General features: G+C 40.3%; 1 protein-coding gene across 2 annotated transcripts in view; it reads left to right on the top strand.

Annotated features, from left to right (window-relative positions):
- NUP37 (nucleoporin 37) overlaps positions 1-21,298 on the top strand; it is a 51,829-nt gene extending 30,531 nt beyond the window's left edge. For both annotated transcript variants that reach the window (XM_043967436.1, XM_043967435.1), the window contains 5 exons: positions 9,888-9,978; positions 12,450-12,631; positions 16,044-16,094; positions 20,370-20,463; positions 21,121-21,298. In XM_043967436.1, the coding sequence (XP_043823371.1) occupies positions 9,888-9,978; positions 12,450-12,631; positions 16,044-16,094; positions 20,370-20,463; positions 21,121-21,234 (532 nt within the window). In that variant the 3' untranslated portion in view covers positions 21,235-21,298. The remainder of the gene's footprint in view (positions 1-9,887; positions 9,979-12,449; positions 12,632-16,043; positions 16,095-20,369; positions 20,464-21,120) is intronic.
- Positions 21,299-23,271: the final 1,973 nt, after the last annotated feature.

Below are 23,271 nucleotides of genomic sequence, written 5' to 3'. Positions count from 1 at the left end.
CTAAGTGAAATTAAGCAATGATTTTAACAAATAGCTCTCCCCAACTAGAAGCAAATTAGACAACCTGATCTTTCCGGAAGTGACCTTGGAGGTCACCGTGGTTAAAGTTCCTTTCAGCTTCCACATCCTATGAACCACACCTAGCAGTGTAAGAGTTTTACACTCAAAAGAGACATCAGATGTTTTCAATGGAAACATTTCAACAGACAGGGTTCCTTATTTCTTGTGAATCTTTGGCCATTTGAACCCCTTGTTTTCTGACAGCACACAGGCCATCCAGCATGTAATCTTTGCCCTTCGTGTGCTCTTTCTAATTCTACCTACCATTATCCATTGGTTCTAGCAGCAACACAGAATTAGGGCATATTCAGACCTATCCTGCATAATCATATACCTAACATCTCTTTCACAAAGGAGATGGAGCTCACTTTCCACTTTGCCTACCATTGAAGCTATGTTAAACCCAAAGTTAACTACTTCCCCTAACCAAGGAAGGTTTTAGAAAGGGCATTCTTGCATTGGTATGAGAATAAGTAACCCATTCCCAGCATAGAGTAGGTTGCAGGGGAAAAATTTAGCAGGGGGCAAGATGAAGAAATTGAACTGCTTCCCAACTCTTAAGTTAGATCTTCAAAATGTGGTTTCTTTTCTTTCTTTCTTTCTTTCTTTTTTTTTTTTTTGGTTTGAAATGAATCCCAGAATATCAGACACACCCATAGTCAAATGTAAGTACAAAAACACCATCTAAAGCCAAGTATAAATGATTTTTGGATTATCTGCCATTTTGTATTATCCTTACCTCTATTTGTAGGAATATTCAAGAGTCAATTGAATTTAGTTAACAACAGGCAAGCCAATATTCCAAGAAGTCTTTTCAAATGACTATATGTTATTTGGCAGTGTTATCAAGCAAAATTCTGGTGAAGAGTTAAAAACAAAACTCATTGTTTTTCCTTTAAACATACCCATTTCTATCAAGATTACCCCCATTCTCCTCAGTTATACAGGTTTGTAGCCTCGAAGTGCCTTGACTTTGAACTCTCCCTACTCCCCCCACCCCCCATCCAGGCCATTGCCAGGTCTTGTCACTTAAACTCCACCACATTTTATTCTCATCCCTCTCTTTCCACTCATACATCATCTACCCTAGCACAGGCCTTACCACTTCTCCCTTGGGCTGCTGCCATAGGTTCCTAATTAGGCTCTCTGCATCCAGCCTCTCCCCTCTCTAATTTATCCTCCCCACAACTGCCAAATGGATATTATAAAGTACAAGTCTGACCATGTCACTGCCCTTCTTAAGAAGCTTCAGTAGCTCCCTATTGGCTCTAGGATAAACTATAAATGCCTGATTGGGCATTTAAAGCCTTTCGTAACCTGGCTCCAGCCTGTCTTTCCAGACTTCCCCTTAGTCATGCACACTACATTCTGGCCAAACTATCCTCCTTGCCATACCCTGTACATGACATTCTGTCTCCTGCTCTTCCCCTTCTTCTGCCTTGTAAAAACTCTTCTCCTTTCAAGGCTCAGCTCAAGTATCACCTCCCACAAGAAGCCTTTCAGGATCTGCCTAGTTAGTTAGTAATGCTTTTTAGCATCCTTCCAAAGATCAAGGGCAGCTAGGTGGCGCCACAGCACATAGAGTGCCAGACCTGGAGTCAGGAAAACTCATCTTCCTGAGTTCAAATCTGGCCTCAGCCACTTTCTAGCTGTGTGGCCCTGAGCAAGTGACTTCACCCTGTTTGCCTCAGTTTCCTCATTGTAAAATGAACTGGAGGAGGAAATGACAAGCCACTCCAGTGTCTCTGCCAAGCAAATCCCCAGTGGGATCAGGAAGATTCAGACACAAGTGAAACAAATGAACAACAACTTTGTGTAATGCTGTGTTCTCCTGGCATGGACCCTAAATTCCTTGAGGTCTGAGACCATTTTGTTATTGCATTCCCAGCACCTAGTACAGTGGGTGGCCCTTGGGAAGCACTTGATAAATGATTGATGAATTTAATTAAAGTATCTTGGATTAATGCATATGATATTACATGCCTGAGATACAGGGAATTCACCTCTCTCCCCAGCATCTCAGTTCTAAAGGGAAAATATAAAATGGAGCATTTCTCCATTTCATATTATAATCTGAAATATTTCTCTGGTATTATTTGCCTAGATCTAGTTCTTGGTTTAACTCTTTCAAATGACTAGAAATTCAAAAGGTTAATATTGAATTGCAATTTCAACTTGTTTATGGCAAGTAGTATTGAAGAACACAGGTTTTTCTGCATCTTGATACAATAAGATCTGCTATACAGGCAATCCCCAACTTCCAAATAGCCTTTGTTCCAAAACTTGATTTGTAGGTTTGGGATTTAGAGCTCATTTTTCCATAAAAATAGGGTTAAGACAGAGCAGGCGGGCAGCTAGGTGGCGCAGTGGATAAAGCACTGTCCCTGGATTCAGGAGGACCTGAGTTCAAATCCAGCCTCAGACACTTATATTTCCTAGCTGTGTAACCCTGGGCAAGTCACTTAGCCCTCATTTCCCTGCAAAAAGAAAAAAAAAAAAAATAGCTGAGGAGAAAGCAGTGAATTTAATTTGGGGGCAGCTAGGTGGCGCAGTAGATAAAGCACTGGCCTTGGATTCAGGAGGACCTGAGTTCAAATCCAGCCTCAGACACTTGACATTTAACTAGCTGTGTGACCCTGGACAAGTCACTTAACCCTCATTGCCCTACCCAAAAAAGAAAAAACAAACAAACAAAAGACAGCAGGCTACAAAAGCCTATTTAACCCATAATGTGCCTGAAGTTAACCACTGTTTATAACATTGTTTCTGTGGGAAACCATATTCAGGGTTGAAAGGTAAAAACATATTTCCTCTGCTCCTTCTCTCTCCTCGCCCAATTCACCCCCCACTCTAGGAGCGCCTTTCCGCTTCATATTCCTCCTATGAACGTCTGGGGCCGCTGGTTACCCCCTCTTTTTTCACCTGAGGATTCAGGGATGGGCCTGCCCGCTTCTTTTAACACTCCTATCAAAGTATTGGAGCAGGGCATGCTTAGATTAGAACACCTCCCCTCGGTCCCAGAGGCAAGCACCAATTGACAAGGGCGTCCTTGGTGTTTGTTAGAATGGAAATGGAGCTAGTTGCTGAACACACTCTGGGTTTGAACCTTTCTGGAGGACTCCTTAATCGATCAGGCTTTCTTCTACTATGGGGTCATAGTAGTAACTCCAGGCCCTGTCTATGGCAGACAGGGCCCCCCCCCCACCTCCCCCCCGGCTTCTTCCCCATGATGGCCACCTTTTTAGTAGTCATTCTGTTGCTCCTCCAGGTGAAACTTAGTGAAAAGACTAAAGAATGGTGAGGGCTGTCTTGGCAGCCCAAGCGTCCTATCAGAAAACAAATATTTATTAAGTACCTGATGTTTGCCAGACCCTGGGGATGCAGATACAAAAAATGCAACCGGCCCTCCATTCCCAAAAAGTTTACAGTCTCTCAGGGAGAGAAGTACAGAGGATCTCAACCCAGGTCTTTTTCCCACTGCCACCACACACTGCCTTTCCCTCCCTTCTTGATGTCCCACTGATGGGGCATTCGCTATCCCCATTTTGTAGGTAACAGACTGTAGCTTGGTGAAGGTGACACCCAGAATCACATTCAGAATCAGAAGACAGGTCTTATGACTCCTACTCCAGTGTACTTTCAGGGAGTCCTCCCACAGGTTTTTTCCTTTGGCTTCATAAAGGCCATGCGTGCTGTACCTGCTCTTAGGATATGCATTTCCAATTACATCTCCTAGAATGTGCAGGGCTCAAAGTGATTCCACTGTTCCTTGGCAGCTAGAGATAGCAGTGTCGTTTGAGCCAAGCTTGCAGAGCTACCTGACCCAAAAGTTTATCAGGAATAGAGAACAAAGATGTTTAGGGAGCAGTGCTGCCCTGCTGCCCACCTGGAAACAAGGCCTCTATCCACCAACTCAAACCATGTGGGCCTTGAACGTTGTGTGGCTGGTACCCAGGAACATCTGACACCTGCTCAGCCAGCCGGTGTGTGGGGTCTGTGTTTCCCCTCATACGTTCTAAAGTCCTAGAGGGTTGTAAGCATTTCTCAGATTCTCTTTAGGTCCAGTTTAGAACTGTGCACTTCTATGTAATGCTAATAAGGAAGCCATGTTTCTCTTATCATCCATCTAGGATATTAGCTGACATTGTCCGTTTGGAGCTGGTTTGGGTTTTTCGGTGGTTTGTGTTGTGTGGGGTTTTGGTTTTCTTTTTTTCAGTGCTTCAGCAGTCCTTAAAAGGGGACCTGCTCTGGGATCCAATGCAGAGAAATGGTTTCTACTACAACCCACGAACATTCATAAATAAATCCATTTCATTCCTTGTTGTCAGCCTGATTTTATTTGAAAACTTGCTCTCAGCATGAATTTTTTAAGATTCAAGTTCATTCCATGACCAAAGGGAGGTTTTGAATCACACTATCTGCATACTTGTAAGGAGATGTAATGGCATTTAAGAGGTTTGACCATCAAGGCCACTGTGGTTAATTTCTCAACCTGGTCAGAATCCCCACACCTTTTGTATGGCCAATTCTTGAAATCTTTAAGAAATTTTGGCTAGTTGGGTTTTTTTTTTAACTGCTTTCACTGTTTTATAGCAGCTACATCTGAACATCCTTTACTCTTGAAAAAAAAAAAAGCATTAATGTCCAATTTTGGCCTAGTCTTTACTTGATTTTGCTAGCATCATTTACATGTAAAAAAGCTGAATAATATCAATGCCTTGTTTAAAGTTTGACATTTTTTATTTTGACTGAGAGCAGTTGGCTCTTGTGTTCTAGGCATTGGAATTATAAGTACAAAAATAATGAGCAGTCCCTATTTGCAAAGAGCTTTCATTCTAATGGGGAAGACAACCCAAGCATATATAAAAAGATATATATCACATGCAGCATAAATATAAAGAAAATCAATATAAATACTATGATTTTGATATTTTAGAAACTGTTCAGGTAAGACAGAGGTTTCATGGGAGAGTTGTGTGACTTAGAGTCATAGAATACTATAAAACTGGATAGGCTCTTGGAGATCATTCCCGCCCAGAATCTCGAGTAATGGTGCGCACCATGGAAAGGGCAGGAAAACTCACATCCTGAACAAGTAAATAGAGGTATAAGGGCCACAGAATTTCCTGCACACCCAGTGAGAAATCCCAACACACTGAGAACAAGTCACCTACTTTGACAACAACCCCAAAGCACCACTGTCATTTGACAGGACACAGGACAGAGAAAAATGATTGACCCCAGTCATTTTCTGTTTCTTTTGTAAACATCGGTAAAGGTCTGCTCAAACACAGTGACTGTCAGATCAAAGCCACTGATCAATTCATTTACACACAACATTTAAATGGAGGAAGCTCCAGCTCTGTTGAGAAACTGAACAAGGAGAGGCAGCTGGTGGTGCAGTGGATGAAGGCCAGCCAGATTGTGTGTCACACTAGTTGTGTGATCCTATGCAAGTCATTTAACCTGTCTGCCTCAGTTCCTCAGCTGTAAACTGGAGATACCTATAGCACCCATGTTTCAGAGTTGTTGTGAAGATCAGATGAGATAGTTTAGCACAGTATCTGGCTCATAGTTGGCTTTTTAAATATTTTGTTTTGCATGTTTTCATTTTCTAATTATTGTTTATTATCATCAATGGTGTCTTTAAAAGCTTTTTTCCGTATGAGCTATATTATTTTTTCTTCAGAATGATGATGAATTTAAACAACACAAAACATTTCTGATCTGTGTCTTAATTATTTGGATGTTTAAATGTATACAAAACTACTCACAAATAGAAGCTTATAAACATAACAATGTAGCTCAACTTATAATGCAAAGAAAGAATTAATCTCAAATTCCCTTTCTAATAAGAAATATAGTAAATGTTGGCCTTTTTCATGCCGTGAAAGTTAATGTCTTTGTCAGCAGGCAAGGTCAATTTAGATGTCTAGATTGTCTAGATTCAATCCCTAATAGTACGTAATAGATAGGAAGACTCACTCCCACAATGAACATGGGAACACAGCTTTCTGCACACCTAGTAAGAACTCCCAGCACTCTCAGGAAATAGAAATCTGTTGAATAAGTCAGGTAAGACACCCAATCAGAAGTCACAGAAAAGTCTATTGAGCTCTACCAAGTCTTGAAAGAAACTTAATTATTGAAAACATTAAAAAAGAATACATATTTTATATAGTATGTGTAGCTAATTTAGTTATGCTGATTGCAGTCCAATTTATTGTTTTCTGCTTGTTTGGATTTATGTTATACAACCACTGAAATTTGTTAAACAAACATGTGATGTTTAAAATCTAAATGTGTTGTCTAAAAAAATCTAATGTGTGGTCACCTTAAATTAGAAGCTTTAGCACCAGTCTTTGGCCATTAAGCATTTATCAAAGCATACTAGGTATTAGGGGGGAAAAAAGAACACGTGGAATTAAGAAAAGGCCTATCTAGCCTAGAGTTTTCAGCCTGGTCTGGTTCTTCTTCAAGTCCTCCGCCACTGCTTCTATCATGAACCCTTCTCAAACTGAGTGTGGGAGCTTTTTATAGGTCTGGAGCAGAGGGGGTCCTTACATACTGTTTTAAGCTAATTGGTTAGCGTCATCCAAATCCATTGGTTCACTGGACTTGATGGTGGTCTCTGGTTGAGTTCAAAGTCCTTAGCTTCTGAGAACAATACCTTCTTTATTATTTTTTTTTCATTTTTTATGGGGCAGTGAGGGTTAAGTGACTTGCCCAAGGTCACACAGCTAGTAAGTGTCAAGTGTCTGAAGTCAGATTTGAACTCAGGTCCTCCTGAATCCAGGGCCAGTGCTTTATCCACTGCACCACCTAGCAACCCCCACAATATCTTCTTAAGGGCCAGCCAGGTGTGGGTACAATCTAATTAACTTGAAGTAGGCTAATCAGCAAAGTCAATCATTCTCACTTAATTCAATCAGTTTAGATTAACCCCCAGGTAAGCCTTTGAGTATCTGCCAAATCCCATTATTTTCTCACACATATAATTTTAAACCACAAGTTATCTTATCCCAAAGAGGAGGGGAAAGGAAGCTTGTAGAGGTGTTATTATTGCCTTTGGCTAAATCAAGATGTTTTGAGGTAGTGGTGTGAGATTTTTTAAGTGAAGATAGAATAACAATCAGATAGGCTTATTTGGGAAAATAAATTTCCTTAATTGGCTAGCATTTTTAAAATACTATTATCCTTATTCTGTAATTTTGACATCTTGCTTTCCCTTTGAAAGAGGGGGGAAATCCTGGTGTATATTTCTTTTATATAACTTGTAAAATCAGCTCCATATTAGAATGGAATCAAAAGAATGGGGATGGGGCAGCTAGGTGTCACAGTAGATAGAGCACTGGCCCTGGAGTCAGGAGGACCTGAGTTCAAATCCAGCCTCAGGCACTTTGCACTTACTAGCTGTGTGACCCTGGGCAAGTCACTTAACCTCAATTGCCTCACCCCCCAAAAAAAGAATGGGGATTTTAAACCATTCTCTCAGGGGATTCACTAAAGAGGCAAGGCAAAATTTTATCATTTCAGTAGAAATAAAATAGATGCTAGTGTTAGCATTTTATTTCTTGTTACTATGTGTGTATCTGATAAACATGGGTGTTGCTAAACTTACCAACTTTATAATGCAACAAAAATCATAATTTTCTCCCTGTACACCAAATAGAGTTGGAAAAAATTATTTTACTTAAATGGGTCTAAATGCAGCATGTCTGGCAGTTGAGAAGAAGGTGTGCTTCTAATCTACTTAGTCAAGTAGATACTCTTTAAAAAACCATTGGATTGAGGCACCTAGGTGACACAGTGGATAAAGCACCAGCCTGGGATTCAGGAGGACCTGAGTTCAAATCCAGCCTCAGATACTTGACAGTTACTAGGTGTGTGACCCTGGGCAAGTCACTTAACCCTCACCCAAAACAAACAAACATTGATTTAGTTTTAAAGTGAATATATGAATCTTTCAACATTGGGAATGGTAATTTTTCACTAAACATATATTTTCTTTCAAATTTTTTTTGCTAAATTTTTTAATTGCGTTAAGAAAAAAATAAGTCCCATAATGAGATAGAAGTCTAGAAGTAAAATTCAATGAAATTTACTGTAGCATAAACAGAAAAGTGTATAATTACTCAGATGAGTCATAAAAGAAGAATCCTGTGGCCACTTTGTTGACCACCACTTTCTTTCATTCCCCTTTCCCATGTCAGCATTGTTCCTCCTTTCTGTACAAGTGAGAGAGGGAGGGGGGGAAGAGAAAGGGAAAGGAATAAACACCTAGTGTGTGCCAGGCACTATGCTAAGCAATATAAATATTATCTCATTTGTTCCTTACAACCACTCTGGGAGGTAGGTGCTATTATCCTTGTTTACAGTTGAAAAAAGTGAGTCAGACAGAGTGAAGTGACTCGCTTAGAGTCACATAGTAAGAATCTGAGGCCAAATTTAAACTTGTCTTCTCAACTCCAGGCACAGCTCTATATCTACTGCGCCATCTTGTCTACAAGTGACAGACAATGAGCTTGGGAAGCTTTATGGAGGTGAAAGGAAAGATTTGAGATAATCTAAGTTTCTGAGAAAATAATCATCAAGAATAGACACCTAAATCCTGAGCAAAGTTTGATTGATTGATGAGTGTCTATAACATATTAATACAGGTCCTTTTGAGTAATTAATACATCATCTTCCCAGTGCCTGGCACACAAGTAGGCATTTAATAAATGCTAATTGATTGATTGATCGATGGATTATCAGATATGCTCCTTCCTTCTACTTCATTACTACAAGGTATCCATAGTTGATTTTTTATGGGCACTCTCTTCAGGGCCTTAGATGGCCATTCCGCCTCATCTTCTCCTCCGGTGCAGCTCTTAGCCATGTCTTCCCATCAGGAGTCCACCCAACAAGCTATAGGCCTCTAAACATCAAATGAGCTCTGGTCTGGCACACAGGCTGTCCTGTTCTTTTGGCATGCCATTTCCACTATGCCTATTCTACATTTGTTATCCCAAAGTGTGAGCATTAGATACGTATAGTCAGTTCCTTTATAAGCTGGACACCATTATCATAGATTTTTGTTATTAAGGGGAAAAAAAAGGCAAAGAAGTTACTGGAACAAACTCCATTCTGTTTGGCCACCACTCCTGAGTTCTGCTGGGGAAAGAATTTGTAACAAAGAGGCTGAGCTTATGGTAGCAACAGCAAAAAAAGAGGAGAGCTAAAGCAAAAGAATTATGAATAAGGCAGTTATTTGGCTAGGCCAGTCAGAGAGGTCAAGGGAATGCCAAGTAAATGACCATTGACCTCAATGAATTCAATTTTGTCAAACCATGTTAGAAGCTACAGCGTAATTATATATTATTTTGAAAACAGGAGCCCTGTCTTTCTTTTAAGCTCATTGATGGAAAGTATAACATGAACTGACTCTAGAATTAGGGAATTATAGCCTGTTTAGTCTAGTGAGATTCAGCTCCTGGAAACTCCAGAATACAGCCCACAATATAGAAGTCATTAACTTTCGAGTTTTTCTGCCATGTCACTGTGCCAGAATAGTTTGGCATGTTTTATAGCATATTAATCACATCACAGAAAGGGGATGGCAATTTCCTATATGATTGAGTATAAAAACACTTCAACTTTTTATAACACCATAGAGAACAGGACTTGAATTTTTGTAATGCCGTCTCATTTGCTTAAAAAAATAGTTTAACTTTAAAAAAGATACAAAATCTCAGTTCACTTTCTAATTAACTGCTTTGAATAGTGTCATGTAAACAAACAATTTTAAGGGACAACAGTAAAACCCTGTCGTATTCTCTTGCTAGGGTCTGGGACTTAGAAGGGAATCAGAAAGCTCATTTTGTTCTCCGTTCTCCCGGAATGAGTGTCTGCTGGCATCCTGAGGAAGCTTGTAAGGTGAGTTCTGATAAGGGTTCTGTAAGGGTTTTTTTGTTTTGATTTGTTGTTGTTGTTGTTTTGTTGGTTTGTTTTGTTGGGTTTTTAAATTGATGCAAATAGAGTTTGTACATGGGCTATGACCACAATGAGACAGGTTTCAAGGGGCCAGGTATACATACTCAGCAAATGAAGTAAATGGTTTAATATAAGAATCAAAATCAAGATCCTGTCTCTTTTCTTAGAGTTCTCACTCTGGCCTACACTTGTGCTTCAGGTCTAGGCTCAACTCATCTGGCCAAATTGACCATCCTAGTCTCAGAATTCCGCATTCCTTTTACCACCATGCCTTTCCATGGGCTGTCTTTGATGCTTAGAAGGAGTTCTCTTTCTCTCTACCTTAGTTCCCTTCACAATTCAGTTCTGGTGTTCCCTGAGCTTTAATTGACTCTTCCAGCTTTTGGGCTTTCTCCTTAAGGTTACCTTGTATCTACTTCTCTGGAGACTTATCCCCCAATAGAGTTCCTCAGGAGCAGAAACTGCCATTTTGGTGTCCGTATTCTCAGTGTTTGTTATGGTCCTGTGCACTGAGGAGGCATTTATTAAAGCTTGTTGATTTGAATTGAATTTCAAGTGTGATGTTTAAACTCTAAATTGTGGTCGCCTTAAATTAGAAGCTTTAGCACCAGTCCTTGGGCATTAAACATTTATTAAAGCATACAGATATTCCCATGGAGTTCAGAAAGTTAAGAAAAAAGCCTATTTAGCCTAGAGTTCCAGTATGGTCTGGTTCTTCCTCAAGTCCTCTGCCACAAGCCTGCTTCAATCACAAACTTGAAGTAGGCTAATCAGCAGTTAATCACTCTCACTTGAGTCAATCAGTCTAGATTAATCTTCTGGTGGGTCTTTGAGTATCTGCTAAATCTCATTATTTCATCACACAAGGCTCAGCTCCTGTGCTATGGCCTCGAGGAAGCCTTCCCCACCTCAACTCTGTGGCCTAAAGTTGTGAATGCTTTCCTCACCAGATTGTTCTAAAGTACTTTGTTTGATCTCTCCCTTACCCTCTTTCTCCCCTGCCTTGTATTACATTTATCAGTCTGCATATGTTTTTTTTTTTTTCCTTAGCCTGGAGGAGAGATGTATAGAGGGCAACTACCATAGGGAAGAAGGACTGGACTTGTCTTGCCCTGCTGTGCCGGAGAGTGTAGAACTAGGGGGAGAGTGTAGAACTGGGGGGGGGGGGGAAGTTGTCGAGTCAAGAAAAAATAAGAAGGAAGGGCTTCTAACTGTACTACAAAGCAGTAATCGTTAAAAACAAACACCACATTGGTAAGAGAGACAGACAGAAGTGGGACGGGAAGAAAGAGAAGAGGAGAGCAAGGAAGCAGGGGGACAGATGTTATGTGCCACCTACAGAAGAAAGCATCATGTTTGATGAACCCAGAGGCCCCAGTTACTGGAAGAAGGACTCACTATTTGACAAAACTGTCTGGAAAAACTGGACAGCATTCTGGCAGAAATTAGGGTTAGACTCACTGAAGCATGTTATTTTTCACTTTCATTTTTTTCTTTTATTCAAGTTTTCTTATACAAAATAATTAATTTGGTAGTGTTTTACATAATTGTACATGTATAACCCATATTGGATTGCTTACTGCCTTAGGGAGTGGAAAGGGGAGGGAGGGAGGGAAGGAAGGATAAAAATTGGAACCCAAAATTATAAAGAAAAATGTTTATTATCTTAAAAAAAAAGTAGGATTAGGCCAGCAGCTCAGGTCATGTACCAGGATAAGATAGAAACATGATCTTGCTATTAAAAAGTCACATCCTAAACAGATTTGAGGAGCAAGGAAGGACTTGCCTTTGGATTTTTGGATAGTGGAGAATTTCATGACTAACCAAATGAGAGATATATCTGGAAGAAACACTTTTCTGTGCTTCATAAATTCTTGAACTTATTCCTTCCCTAATTCAGAGAGTATGGCAGAATTTACATTCCATAAAATGACATAATACGTGACCTCATCCTCAGTAATAGTCTTTTTCAGCAGTTTTAGAAGGGCAAGTTCTTTCTTCTTAGCCATTAATGTTTTTACCTTATCACTTGAAATTCTACTAATGAATTTCTTCATTAAAATTTATTTTTCTTATTTTATTCAAAGTCTCCCACTTATTGTTGAAGACTTACATAAAACCCTTTTGCCACCCAGCCTTGTGACCTCTGGGAAGCCCCATCTGCCTTTTTTATCTTTGTATTCCCATCACCTAGCACAATGCCTTGTAAACATATTAAATTCTTTTGAAAATGTTTGGCAAATTGAATTCATCACCTCATTTTTTAGTATAAAATTTAAATGTTAGCAAGAAAGGGTTTTTTTGGACCAGCATCTTATACCACAGGTTTGCCTGTCAAATTCTTATTATCAACATAAACAGCAGAAACGTGTAATTATCGTTTTTTAGTAAATTTATCTTTTTCTGTCTTTTAGTTGATGGTTGCAGAGAAGAATGGAACAATCAGATTCTATGACCTCATTACTCAGCAAGCTATCCTGTCTCTTGAATCGGAACAGATGCCATTAATGTCAGCACACTGGTGTTTAAGAAACACCTTCAAAGTTGGAGCTGTTGCAGGAAATGATTGGTTAATCTGGGATATTACTCGGTCGAGGTATTTCCTTAGCATTTTTGTTATTTAGAGAAATCTTTATTCTGCAGGAATATCTATTGTGCTAAACATTGTCTAAGTGCTTACTTTGTGCCTGTCAGTATACCAAGTGCTCAGGATACAAATCCAAGAAAATCCGTCAATCTCCATTCTCAGGGGGAGGACAGAACTCCAAGGGGCCCTGGGAAGTAGAGGAGCAGGGAGAAGAGAAGGTACAGCTTGGGGAGTGAGTGGAGCTGGGAGTAAACCAAGTGCATGACTGAGGGCCCCGATTAGGCGCCTCCTGTGTGCCAAGTACTGTTCTACTGCTACACTAGTGACACACCTGCTTGATGGTCTCTTCCCAGTCAGTCACTTCTTGCCTTTCTAATGATTACAAATCACTGTCTCATCCTTATTTATGAGACTTGGACTGCTGTGGAGTATCTGATATTTTATCATAATTGTATCCATCCATCATTGTATAAACACTGTGTAATTTAAAATTCTAAATGTGGGCTCTAATCTGTCCCCCCAGTTTTGGGGGGAAACTGACTAAAATCACTGATAAACAAGTTTAGGTTTTTTAAGGGTTTATTGAAAGATAGTAAAAGAAAGAGAAAGATTGAGAACAGATTTCTTATAGCCTGGAAATCCTCGCCTTCCTAAACCTCTCACTTCTGAAATCATCTGCCACCACTCGAAGTCTCCCCCCAAAAGAGCAAGAAACCTCTCGCCAGCATCTGCTTCCTCCTTCATGTTCCCCTCCCAGAAATGGGAGGTTCTTCAAGCTGATTGGCCAGTGTCATTCAAATTGATTGGTTCACTGGATCCAAAGGTGGTCTCAATGTAAAGTTCAAAGTTTTTAAGCTTCTGAGAACAATACTTTCTTTAGTACCAGCCAGATGTGCTTACAATCTAGTAAGCAGTCAACAGTCAGTCGCCTTATCCAATTTGATCAGTTTAAATCAGTCTCCAGGTAGGCCCTTCAGTATCTGCTAAATCTCATCTACCAAATTCCATTATATTGACACAACACTTTAGACGTGGCATTTTATCATAAAATGTACATTTTAAGTTTCAGTTTAAACTAGATGCCTTACGGAGACCTGGTTCACTCCTGATGATACAGCCACCCCATTGCTACTTCCAGGTTGCCTCTCTACCATGATCACTCAGTAAATTAGCCCACCTCCTTTGAGGTTCACTCAATCCATATCTACCAGCCAATCAAAATGTTAGTAGCTGTCCTCTATCAACTTTCAGGACACTCCTCTTCTTTCCTCACTGAGTTCAGTGCCTAAACCACATCTTTTCTCTCTAGCTCCTGCCTTCATACTAAGGGGACTTCAGCATACATATTGATAATCCTTCAAGCCCCCTAACCCCACAATTCCTCCAGTTACTCATTTCACACGACTTAACTCCTCCACCTCACCTCAGCCACACACAAAGATGGTCATACCCTTGATCTTGCCATCACCTACAAATGCGCCACTTCTGTGTTCCTAAACTCTGAAATTCCCTTATCTGATGACAATCTGTTGTCATTCCATCTCTCCTTTTGTGTTCCAACCCTACACCCTGTTTTTCATCCACACTATGACATCCAGTTCCTTGACCCTTAGTTCTTTTCCACGCCGTCACCCCTGTACTAGCTACACTTTCCTCCTTTCCACATCTTGACCTTTTGATAAATCACTTCAATTCCACACTGTCCTCTTTTGAGTCCTTTGCCCCTTATCTTACTGCCTATCATTCTTTGCTAAGTCTCAGCCTTGTATCATTCCCACCATTCAATCATCCTAATTCCTACAGACATACTGCTGAATGAAACTAGAGAAAAATCATGAAAATATGCTGACTGGGTCCATATTTTTGTTTTGTATAACTTCAGCTGGGCCTTCACTACTGTAAGGCAATTCTTCACAACTCCCTATCCTACTCACCACAACAGCTCTTCAAAACCTTTTCATCCTTCCTCAAACTTACCATGACTCTCCCGTTCTGCTGAGAACATTGCTTCATATTTTATCAAAAAGTTGAGACCATTCACCAAAAGCACCCTCTTCTCTCTTCCTCTTGATCTCAAATCACTCCAAAGCCTTATCTCACCATCTTTGCCTTCTCCCTTATTTCACATGAAGAAGTGGCCCTTCTTCTTGCTAAGGCTAACCCTTCTACATGACCAAGTGGCCTGATGCCATCCCATCTTTTCCAACTGATTGCCCCCTCTATCATCTTCACAATCATTTCCCCATCCTCAAAAAACCCTCACTTGATCCATACATCCCAGCTAATTATTGTCCTATCTCTCTTGTGTTTTGTAGGCAAATTCTTTGAGAATAGGTGTCTCTATTGGCTCTCCTCTTTCTTCTCTCTCTAGCCCAGTTTCCAGCCTCATCGTTCACCTGAAACTACTCTCTCCAAAGTTACTAACGATCTCATAATTGCTTATCTGGTCACCCCCCCTCCCTCAATCTCTTCTTCTCCCTCTCTCTTTCTTACTCTCTGTTTCCCCCCCTCCCCATATCCAATCTGTTGCCAAATTGTCTGTAACATCTTTTGCATAAGCTCTTTCCCTCCTGCCAACCCTCATTACTTCATACCTAGACTACTTCAATAACCTGCTAATGGGTCTGCTTGCCATGGGCTCTTTCACGCCATTCTTCTTCCACTCATCTGTCAAATTGATTTTCCTTGACTGTAGATCTGGCCTGTACTCCCCTATTCCATGTATTCCAATTGTTCTCAGACCTTCAAGATCAGATATGGGGCAGCTAGGTGGCGCAGTGGATAGAGCACTAGCCCTGGAGTCAGGAGTACCTGAGTTCAAATCCAGCCTCAGACACTTAACACTTACTGGCTGTGTGACCCTGGGCAAGTCACTTAACCCCAATTGCCTCACTAAAAAAAAAAAAGAAAGATCAGATATGAAATCCTCTGTTTTATGTCTACAGCTCACCTGGTCCTAGCTCCTACCTGTTCGGTCTTCTCACATCCTGTTCTCCATCCTCCCACATATTCTCTGATCCAGGGACATCAGCCTCCTGGCTGTTCCACAAACAAGATACTTCATCTCTCAACTCCGGGAATGTTCTCTGGCTGTCCCTTCTCACCTCCACCTCCTGATTTTCCTGGCTTCCTTCCCAGAAAATATCTCACCTTCTATGGAAAGCCGTTCTTAAGCCCATTTGATTCTCTTGCCTTACCTCTTTTGATCATCTCCAATTGATCCTATGTATGTATGTCTTGTTCCTACACAGTTGTTTACACACTGTCTTCCCCAGCAGAATGTGAGCTCCTTGAGAACAGGGATTGTGTTTTACCTTTCTTGGTTTCCCAAGCCTGGCACATAGTAGGCACTTAATACATATTCACTGACTGACTGGCTAACTGGTGAGTAACAGTTTGTAATTAAATACTTTCTTTTTAGTTATCCTCAGGACAAGAGACCTGTTCATATGGATCGAGCCCACTTATTCAGGTACAGTCTCCCCGTTAGTTTGAAAGTTTCTGATTTAATCTTTTGAATCCTGAATATTACAGCTAGTAAGTTAACCTGTGTGTCAAGTTCAGTTTTTAACTGAAATGGAAAGGGATAGAAAAAAAGCAGCGAGGAGGGACTTGAGCGTCCATTTAGTGCAACCCTTTCAGAGGACTAATATTGTTTCTTATCATGTGAAATGGCTTCCCCTCTCACCAAAACATACCCCTGGTTTAGCATGATGGTAATGCCCAGTACTCCACATTCACCTTGGCCTTCATGGTCTAGCTCAGACTCTGTGTCTTTCTGTAAATCACTCTGCTCTAGCTCTCCTGGATGTCTCTCTTCTCTGAACTCCTATAAAATATATTGTACACTCTACACAGTTTATCACTTGTTTGTTTGCTTACATTATTAGGCATAATTCCACCCATATTAGTCCCCTCACTTGCTAGTTTGTAAGTTCCTTGAAGTTGGAGATTATGTCTCATTACTTTTGTTAACTCCCAAAATTCATTCTCTGCCACCACCAGCCTTCATTCCTCTCCTCCCCCCTGATCCCCCATAGTCTGATCACGAAACAGACAGGCATTCAGTGACTACTTTCTGGATGACTGAAATGGAATAAATATAACAGTGGATTCATGACTATCGATATTTCAAGAATAACTTCTTTTTAACTGTTCCAAACAAAAACTTTTGGATTGTTAAAAAACTTGAGTGTGTGGTGGGTTTAATTTGGCTTGGTTTTCTAAAACCAAGTTTGAGAATAAAGAGAATGGAAAGGTATTGCAAGAAGGAAAAGAGGCCTTTGTCCATACTCCCAGAAGAAAACAAATAGGTCAGCTCTACAGTCTACTAAACCTTCTCTCCTTTTCCATTGATGGGGTCATAACAGCAGTTTGTATCATGAGGAGGGAGATTATACAATGAAGAGTAAAACTGTGGGGAATCCCTCTCCCACTTGGATACTATACATGATAATCTTTCATGAATATGGGAGTCATCTACTTTTTTTCTTTTTGATATTAATAAGCAGTCACCAAAGTTATATTTGTTATTACATCATTCAAGGAATTTTATATGACTTTAACATAAGCAGGAAAGATACCTTGCTAAAAAAGAGCTTTTAAGTTATTGTTTCACTCCGCCAAGTCAGATTTGGGGGAGGGGCGGGGTTGGCGGGGCAATGGGGGTTAAGTGACTTGCCCACTTCGACACCTAGCTGCCCCTCGATGGTTTTTTTTTAATAGATAAGCTGTAAGCACAGTAAGATCTTAAATTATATAACTCAAGGGCAGGGGAGGTCTGCTGGCAAATATTATTATTATTATTATTTTTTTTAGTGAGGCAATTGGGGTTAAGTGACTTGCCCAGGGTCACACAGCTAGTAAGTGTTATGTGTCTGAGGACGGATTTGAACTCAGGTACTCCTGACTCCAGGACCAGTGCTCTATCCACTGCGCCACCTAGCCGCCCCGGCAAATATTATTTGCAAAACCCTGCTTGTTATTTCTCATGACTTCATCAAGAATAACCTCTGTGTATAAATTATTTTCATAAGAATTTTGTGGAGATGGGAAAATAGGCATATGGATCAGTAGTTTCTAACATTCTCTTAGTCATTTTTGTTGTTGTTGTTATTGTTAAAATAACAGTAAGCTCCAAGATATTTCCCAGGCCTTTGGCATCTTCCCTTTTTCACAATTGTGCCCTCTCAGGCACAGACCTCCTCTGTAGAGTTACTGGCTGTGAGTAGTCCAGCTGCTCTGTTCTCCTTCCTGATCAGAGATTGTCCAGGTGTGGCTGTTCCGCTGTTGCTGACAGAAGAAAAGAGTTTGTTACAAAAATCTGTACAGATTGTTTCCATTTTTGTTTCTTTGTCGTCTGTCATCTTCCTCCGTTCATCCTTAAATGCCCCCAGGGCTCCTTTGCTTTGATAGATCTCTTGCCAAACTTTCTTTAAACTTGCTTCTTCGCTGCTCCTGCTACCATTACTTACTGAGTAAAATCCAGCTTTCTTTGCCCAACACTTGCTTCTCTCTGTTTGGCCCAAACCTAGCTTTCTAACCTAAACTTCACTAGTTCCTTTTATGCACTTTCAGTACTTCCATAGCCAAATAGCTATCAGCATTGTACACAATTACCAGAGTTTGCCTTGAGGAATCGTTTTTCCATCATAAAGAGCTTTATTTTCCCTCCTCACCATACCTTTCTAAATCCGGGATCCACACTGATTACTATAAAATTTGTACATTAAACATACTAGTTCTTGTAGCAGTGGCTTTGGCAAGCTTCCAGTTAAATTACAAGCCTTCTGATTCCATTTGTTTTCTATGAGAAAGGGCCTTTGTAGTCTATATTTGAGGAACTCATCTCCCTCCCTCTACAGTCCTTCTAGTCTCCTCAGTTCAAAACCTTGTAATCATTGATTCCTTCTGCTGAATCCAAGCTATCATTTTGTCCTTTAACATCTTCCTGTGAAACTTAGATTAGGCCCTTCCTTTCACAAGTACTGCCACCTTCCTAGTCCAGGGGTCCATTATCTTTGCTCAAGAAATCCACAGTTTTACCCTGTCCTCACCCAGACCCCTTAGCAAAAGGCTGGGAAGTTTCAAGGACATGTAATGAAGAAATGTATGGAACTTGATAAAAACTGTTGGAAAGCAGTCTAACAGAAACTCAGGTTAAATCAGCATCTCACTATATACTATTCTGAGGTACAAATTGATACATGATCTAGAGATGAAAGGTTACATCATAAACATAACTGTCCAAAAGAAGAGTTCTTGAGCAAACAAAGGATAAAAAAGAAAACAAAAATAAAATGATTTTGAATATGTAAAATTGACATTTATTTTACAGAGTCAGTGTAGCCAAAATTAGCAGGTAAATAGTTAATGGGGGTTACAGCAAGTTTCTCTGAAAAAGACCAAATATCTAAGATAATTATATATAACTGATCCAAATATATATGAACAAGATCCATTCCCCCACAGATAGTCAAAGCATATGAACTAACAGTTTTCAAAAAGAATAAGAAACTATCAATCATGTAAAAAGAAGTTCCAAGTCTATAAAATTAAAATAACTATGTGGTTCCATTTTACACCCATCTCTTTGGCAAAGATAAAAAACAACAGAATGACAGTTGTTGGAGAGAAGGGCACATTGATGCCCTGTTGTGAAGCCATGATCCAGTCATTCTGGAAAGCCATTTGGAACTACCCCCCAAAATGGGGGGTGATGTCAAACTCAGAGAAACTTAGGAAACCACAAATTGATATTATCTATGTTTTATTGTATTGTTATTTATTTTGTTAAACATTTCCTCAATATATTTTCATCTGGTTCAAGCCTCACTGGGGATTTTCTCAGGTTGAAAGCTGCCCAGGCCCCAAGTTTGACATCTGTACTATGGGTGATACCAACGAGGATTTCTCCTCATAGATTTTTTTTTTGGGGGGTGAGGCAATTGGGGTTAAATGACTTGCTCAGGGTCACACAGCTAGTAAGTGTTAAGTGTCTGAGGCCAGATTTGAACTCAGGTCCTCCTGAATCCAAGCGCCACCTGGCTAATCTAGTAGGTGATAATCCAAGGTATAATGCAAAATGAAAAGGGAGAAGCACAGAAAGCTATGACATCACCAATGAGGAGTCTGCATGGTATCATCATAGCAGAGCGCTGAATTTGGAATCAGAGGACCTTCCAGATGGGCATCTCTGCTCTGTGACTTCCCAAAAGGCCCTTCTCATCTTCAGGCCTCAGCTTCCATATCTATAGACCAAGGGGTTGGACCAGATGGTCACTAAGCTCCCTGAGAATAAAAGTCAATATGATAGTGGCAGATGGATGAGTTTAGAGGGGAAAGAGACCAGATACAGAAGTCACTCAGAAGACCCTCACAGTAGTCCAGGCAGAAGAGAAGAGCATCAAGCAGCAGGCCAGTGACTCTGGGAATTAAATAATAGGAGAGACACGCTGACAATAGCAGTGGCAGGATTTAGCCATGTTGGCTAATTTAGCCATCCTTGGATTGACCCCAAGTCTGAATCAAGAATAACTGCCCCAGATGAGGAGCCAAAGTAGGATTGGCACTCTAAAAAAGATGAATTTAATTTCAGATAGATTTGGATTTTAGGTGTCACTAAGGACTGGGTGGATTTAGATAACAAGGGACTGGAATTTAGAGACAAGAGAGTGGGATCCAGATTGGGCGAAGGAGAAACCTCAGTTGTATGGAGAGGCCACAATGGTATTGATTCTTTTCTCAGGTGGTCAACAGTTAATGAAAACCTATTTGCAACCACTGGCTACCCTGGCAAAATGACGGCTCAACTTCTTATTCATCATTTGGGGCACCCGCAGGTAGTACTGGCTTGTGGTTTAGCACTGATTCTGTTATCCATCTATCCCTTCTACTTACTTTCCTCTCTCTGAATTTATAATCCCTAAATTAGCCACTTAAATTACATATAAAGTTGTATTTTCCCTAATGTTTACATTCATTAATAGCAAGTTAATAAACTAGTCTTTTCAAATTTAGAAAGTATTTCTTGTTAATATTTCCCTTATATTGCTTTCCTTATTTTCTTCTCTTATTTAAATTGTGTCAGTGTCTCATGAAATTGTCTGGCTGAATTACTAATGACAACAGATTCATGAGCTCGATTCCTTAAGGAATTGACTGGTCATCTTCCTACTCCCTTGGTCTCAGATGGTCCCCTTGCTGCCCTGCCATCCCAGAAGCACATGTTTTGTGGGGCAGAAGGGACTGGCCAGGACCATGGTCTCATCCCCACTTCTAGAGACATCAGTCAGTCTGTACATTCCCCTGAATCTGTCGTTGTGCTCATTTGTATAGATGGCAAACAACAGGATAATTCATCTATAAAGTATATGCTATAAATGAGGACAGATAGCTATAACACTTGTTTGGAGGGTGCTTTGTTTGGATTTTCATGCCTTTTTAATTAATGTTACATTCTAACTCTTCTCCCATCTTCTACTTTTTGTTTTTTGTAGCCCATCCTCATTGGTTCTGCAGCTGTGGGATCTGGTCTGTCCTGGCACAGGACTCTCCCTCTTTGTGCAATGGGAGGTGATCACAAGTTACTGTTTTGGGTGACCGAGATGTAAAACAAATACCTTCCTTGGACACTAAGTTCTCAAACTATATTTTTAATAAATATTTTGGTCAGAATCCTTATTTTTTATATTTCAAATACACCTTAAACAGTCAAGTGTTTTTAATACTATCTAGATGTTTAATCTTATTAAATAATTTTTTTCTGTTCTAAATTTTCATTTTTTGTATATTTTTGAGACCTTAATCCAAAAAAGGTAAGTGAAAGGCCAGTGAATCTGATTTATTACAGTAATATATTGAGGACATTTGCTGTATTGGGATATATGTGTCCAGTTCTCCAGAACAAAAACATTTTTTCCGGGAAAAAAAAAAAATGTCAGAAAATTTGGTTCTTTTACATTATTTCTCTACCACTGCCAGAATGTGTATATGCATACGTATATACATTTGCTTTGGCAGTTTGGCTTTATTGGAATGTTGAGTTTAATAAGATTAGATCTGTAGTGCATTTTGAACTCATTAGTGAGTATGGATTATTATCGTTTCATTTGCCATAGGAAGCTCATTTTGTTGTCCAAATTCACCTGATTATTTGCTCAACAAAGTAGGACCATAAGATGACTTAACAGATGATTCATGTAATAAATTTAGGAATGAGTACCACTCAAAATCTGAATCCCAGCAACATGCTTTTAAGTAGACTCCCTTTTATTCTAAAATTCCCCCACTCTCATTAGGAAAAAATGTATAGGGAAGCTAAATGAACAATGGGTTAATAAGAAAGAGAATGAGAATGTGTTCCTCTTTACAGAGAAAACTGAAACCTGCCTGATTGCTTATGTCCCTCTGATTTTGGGCAAAGTCTGGTGTGGTTTTTTTTCTGTAATACTATTATGCATCTTTTTAATCTAGTACCAGGGGTGGCTAGGTTGCACAGTGGATAGAGCACTGGCCCTGGATTCAGGAGTACCTGAATTCAGAGCCAGCTTCAGACACTTGACACTAGCTGTGTGACCCTGGGCAAGTCATTTAACCCCCAATGCCCCACAAAATACCAAACAAATCTAGTACCACATATCTGATAAGTGAGTGATTGGCTTTAAAGTTCAAGAAAGTTCTTGCTGTACCAATATCACAGCCACATCACTTATCACTGAGCTGCCAGTATAGCCTACTGCATCTCTTGCCACCATCTGGACACAGATGAAACCTTTTCACTTCCAGCTTTTAGTTTCCCGGGAGGCGGGGGGGGGGGGGGTGTTTTGCAGGGAAAGATGTGATATACAGTAATATCTCATTTTTCTGGTTGCCTAGGACAGATCTGCTCATATTACTCCTCAGAAATCTTGAGTGGCTCCTAGAGCCAATGAGTTTGCCTGACCTTCAAGTTCCTCTATAACCTAACACTATCCTCCATTGCCATCCCTGCCTCACACTGCTCCCCACAACATACAATATGATCTACCCAAAGAGAATTACTCTTGTCCCCCATACAGCCTCATCCCTTCCCACCCTCTGCCTTTGCTCCCACTGTTCCCATGCCTGGAATGATACTCCTGTTCTTTAACTGTTTTCAAAACCAAACCCCAGGGGCAGCTAGGTGGTACAGTGGATAAAGCACCAGCCCTGGATTCAGGAGGACCTGAGTTCAAATCTGGTCTCAGACACTTACTAGCTGTGTGACCCTGGGCAAGTCACTTAACCCTCATTGCCCTGCAAAAAACAAACAAACAAACAAAACAAAACCCCCTATTTCAGCTTCTCCATGAAGCTTTTCCCATTCTTTCCTCTCAGATTTCATATAGTACTTTGTTCAGGATTTTTGATTGATACAAAGCAATAAGCGGTTATTAGGTACCTACGATGTTCCAGGCACAAGGGAAGCAATGTGGGCACAACACTCATCACCAGGGCGGATAAGGAGAGGCTTCATGTAAAAAAGGGTGTCATTAAACTGAGTCTTAAAAGAAATTAGAGATCCTAAGAGGAAAAGCTAAGGAAAGGGCAGCTAGGTGGCGCAGTGGATAGAGCACTGGCCTTGGAGTCAGGAATACCTGAGTTCAAATCCAGCCTCAGACATTTAACAC

Source organism: Dromiciops gliroides, chromosome 5 (assembly GCF_019393635.1).
Source record: "Dromiciops gliroides isolate mDroGli1 chromosome 5, mDroGli1.pri, whole genome shotgun sequence".
Classification (NCBI taxonomy): Eukaryota; Metazoa; Chordata; class Mammalia; order Microbiotheria; family Microbiotheriidae; genus Dromiciops; species Dromiciops gliroides.
Note: the sequence above shows the minus strand (reverse complement) of the source record. Positions and strands in the feature narration are given on the sequence as shown.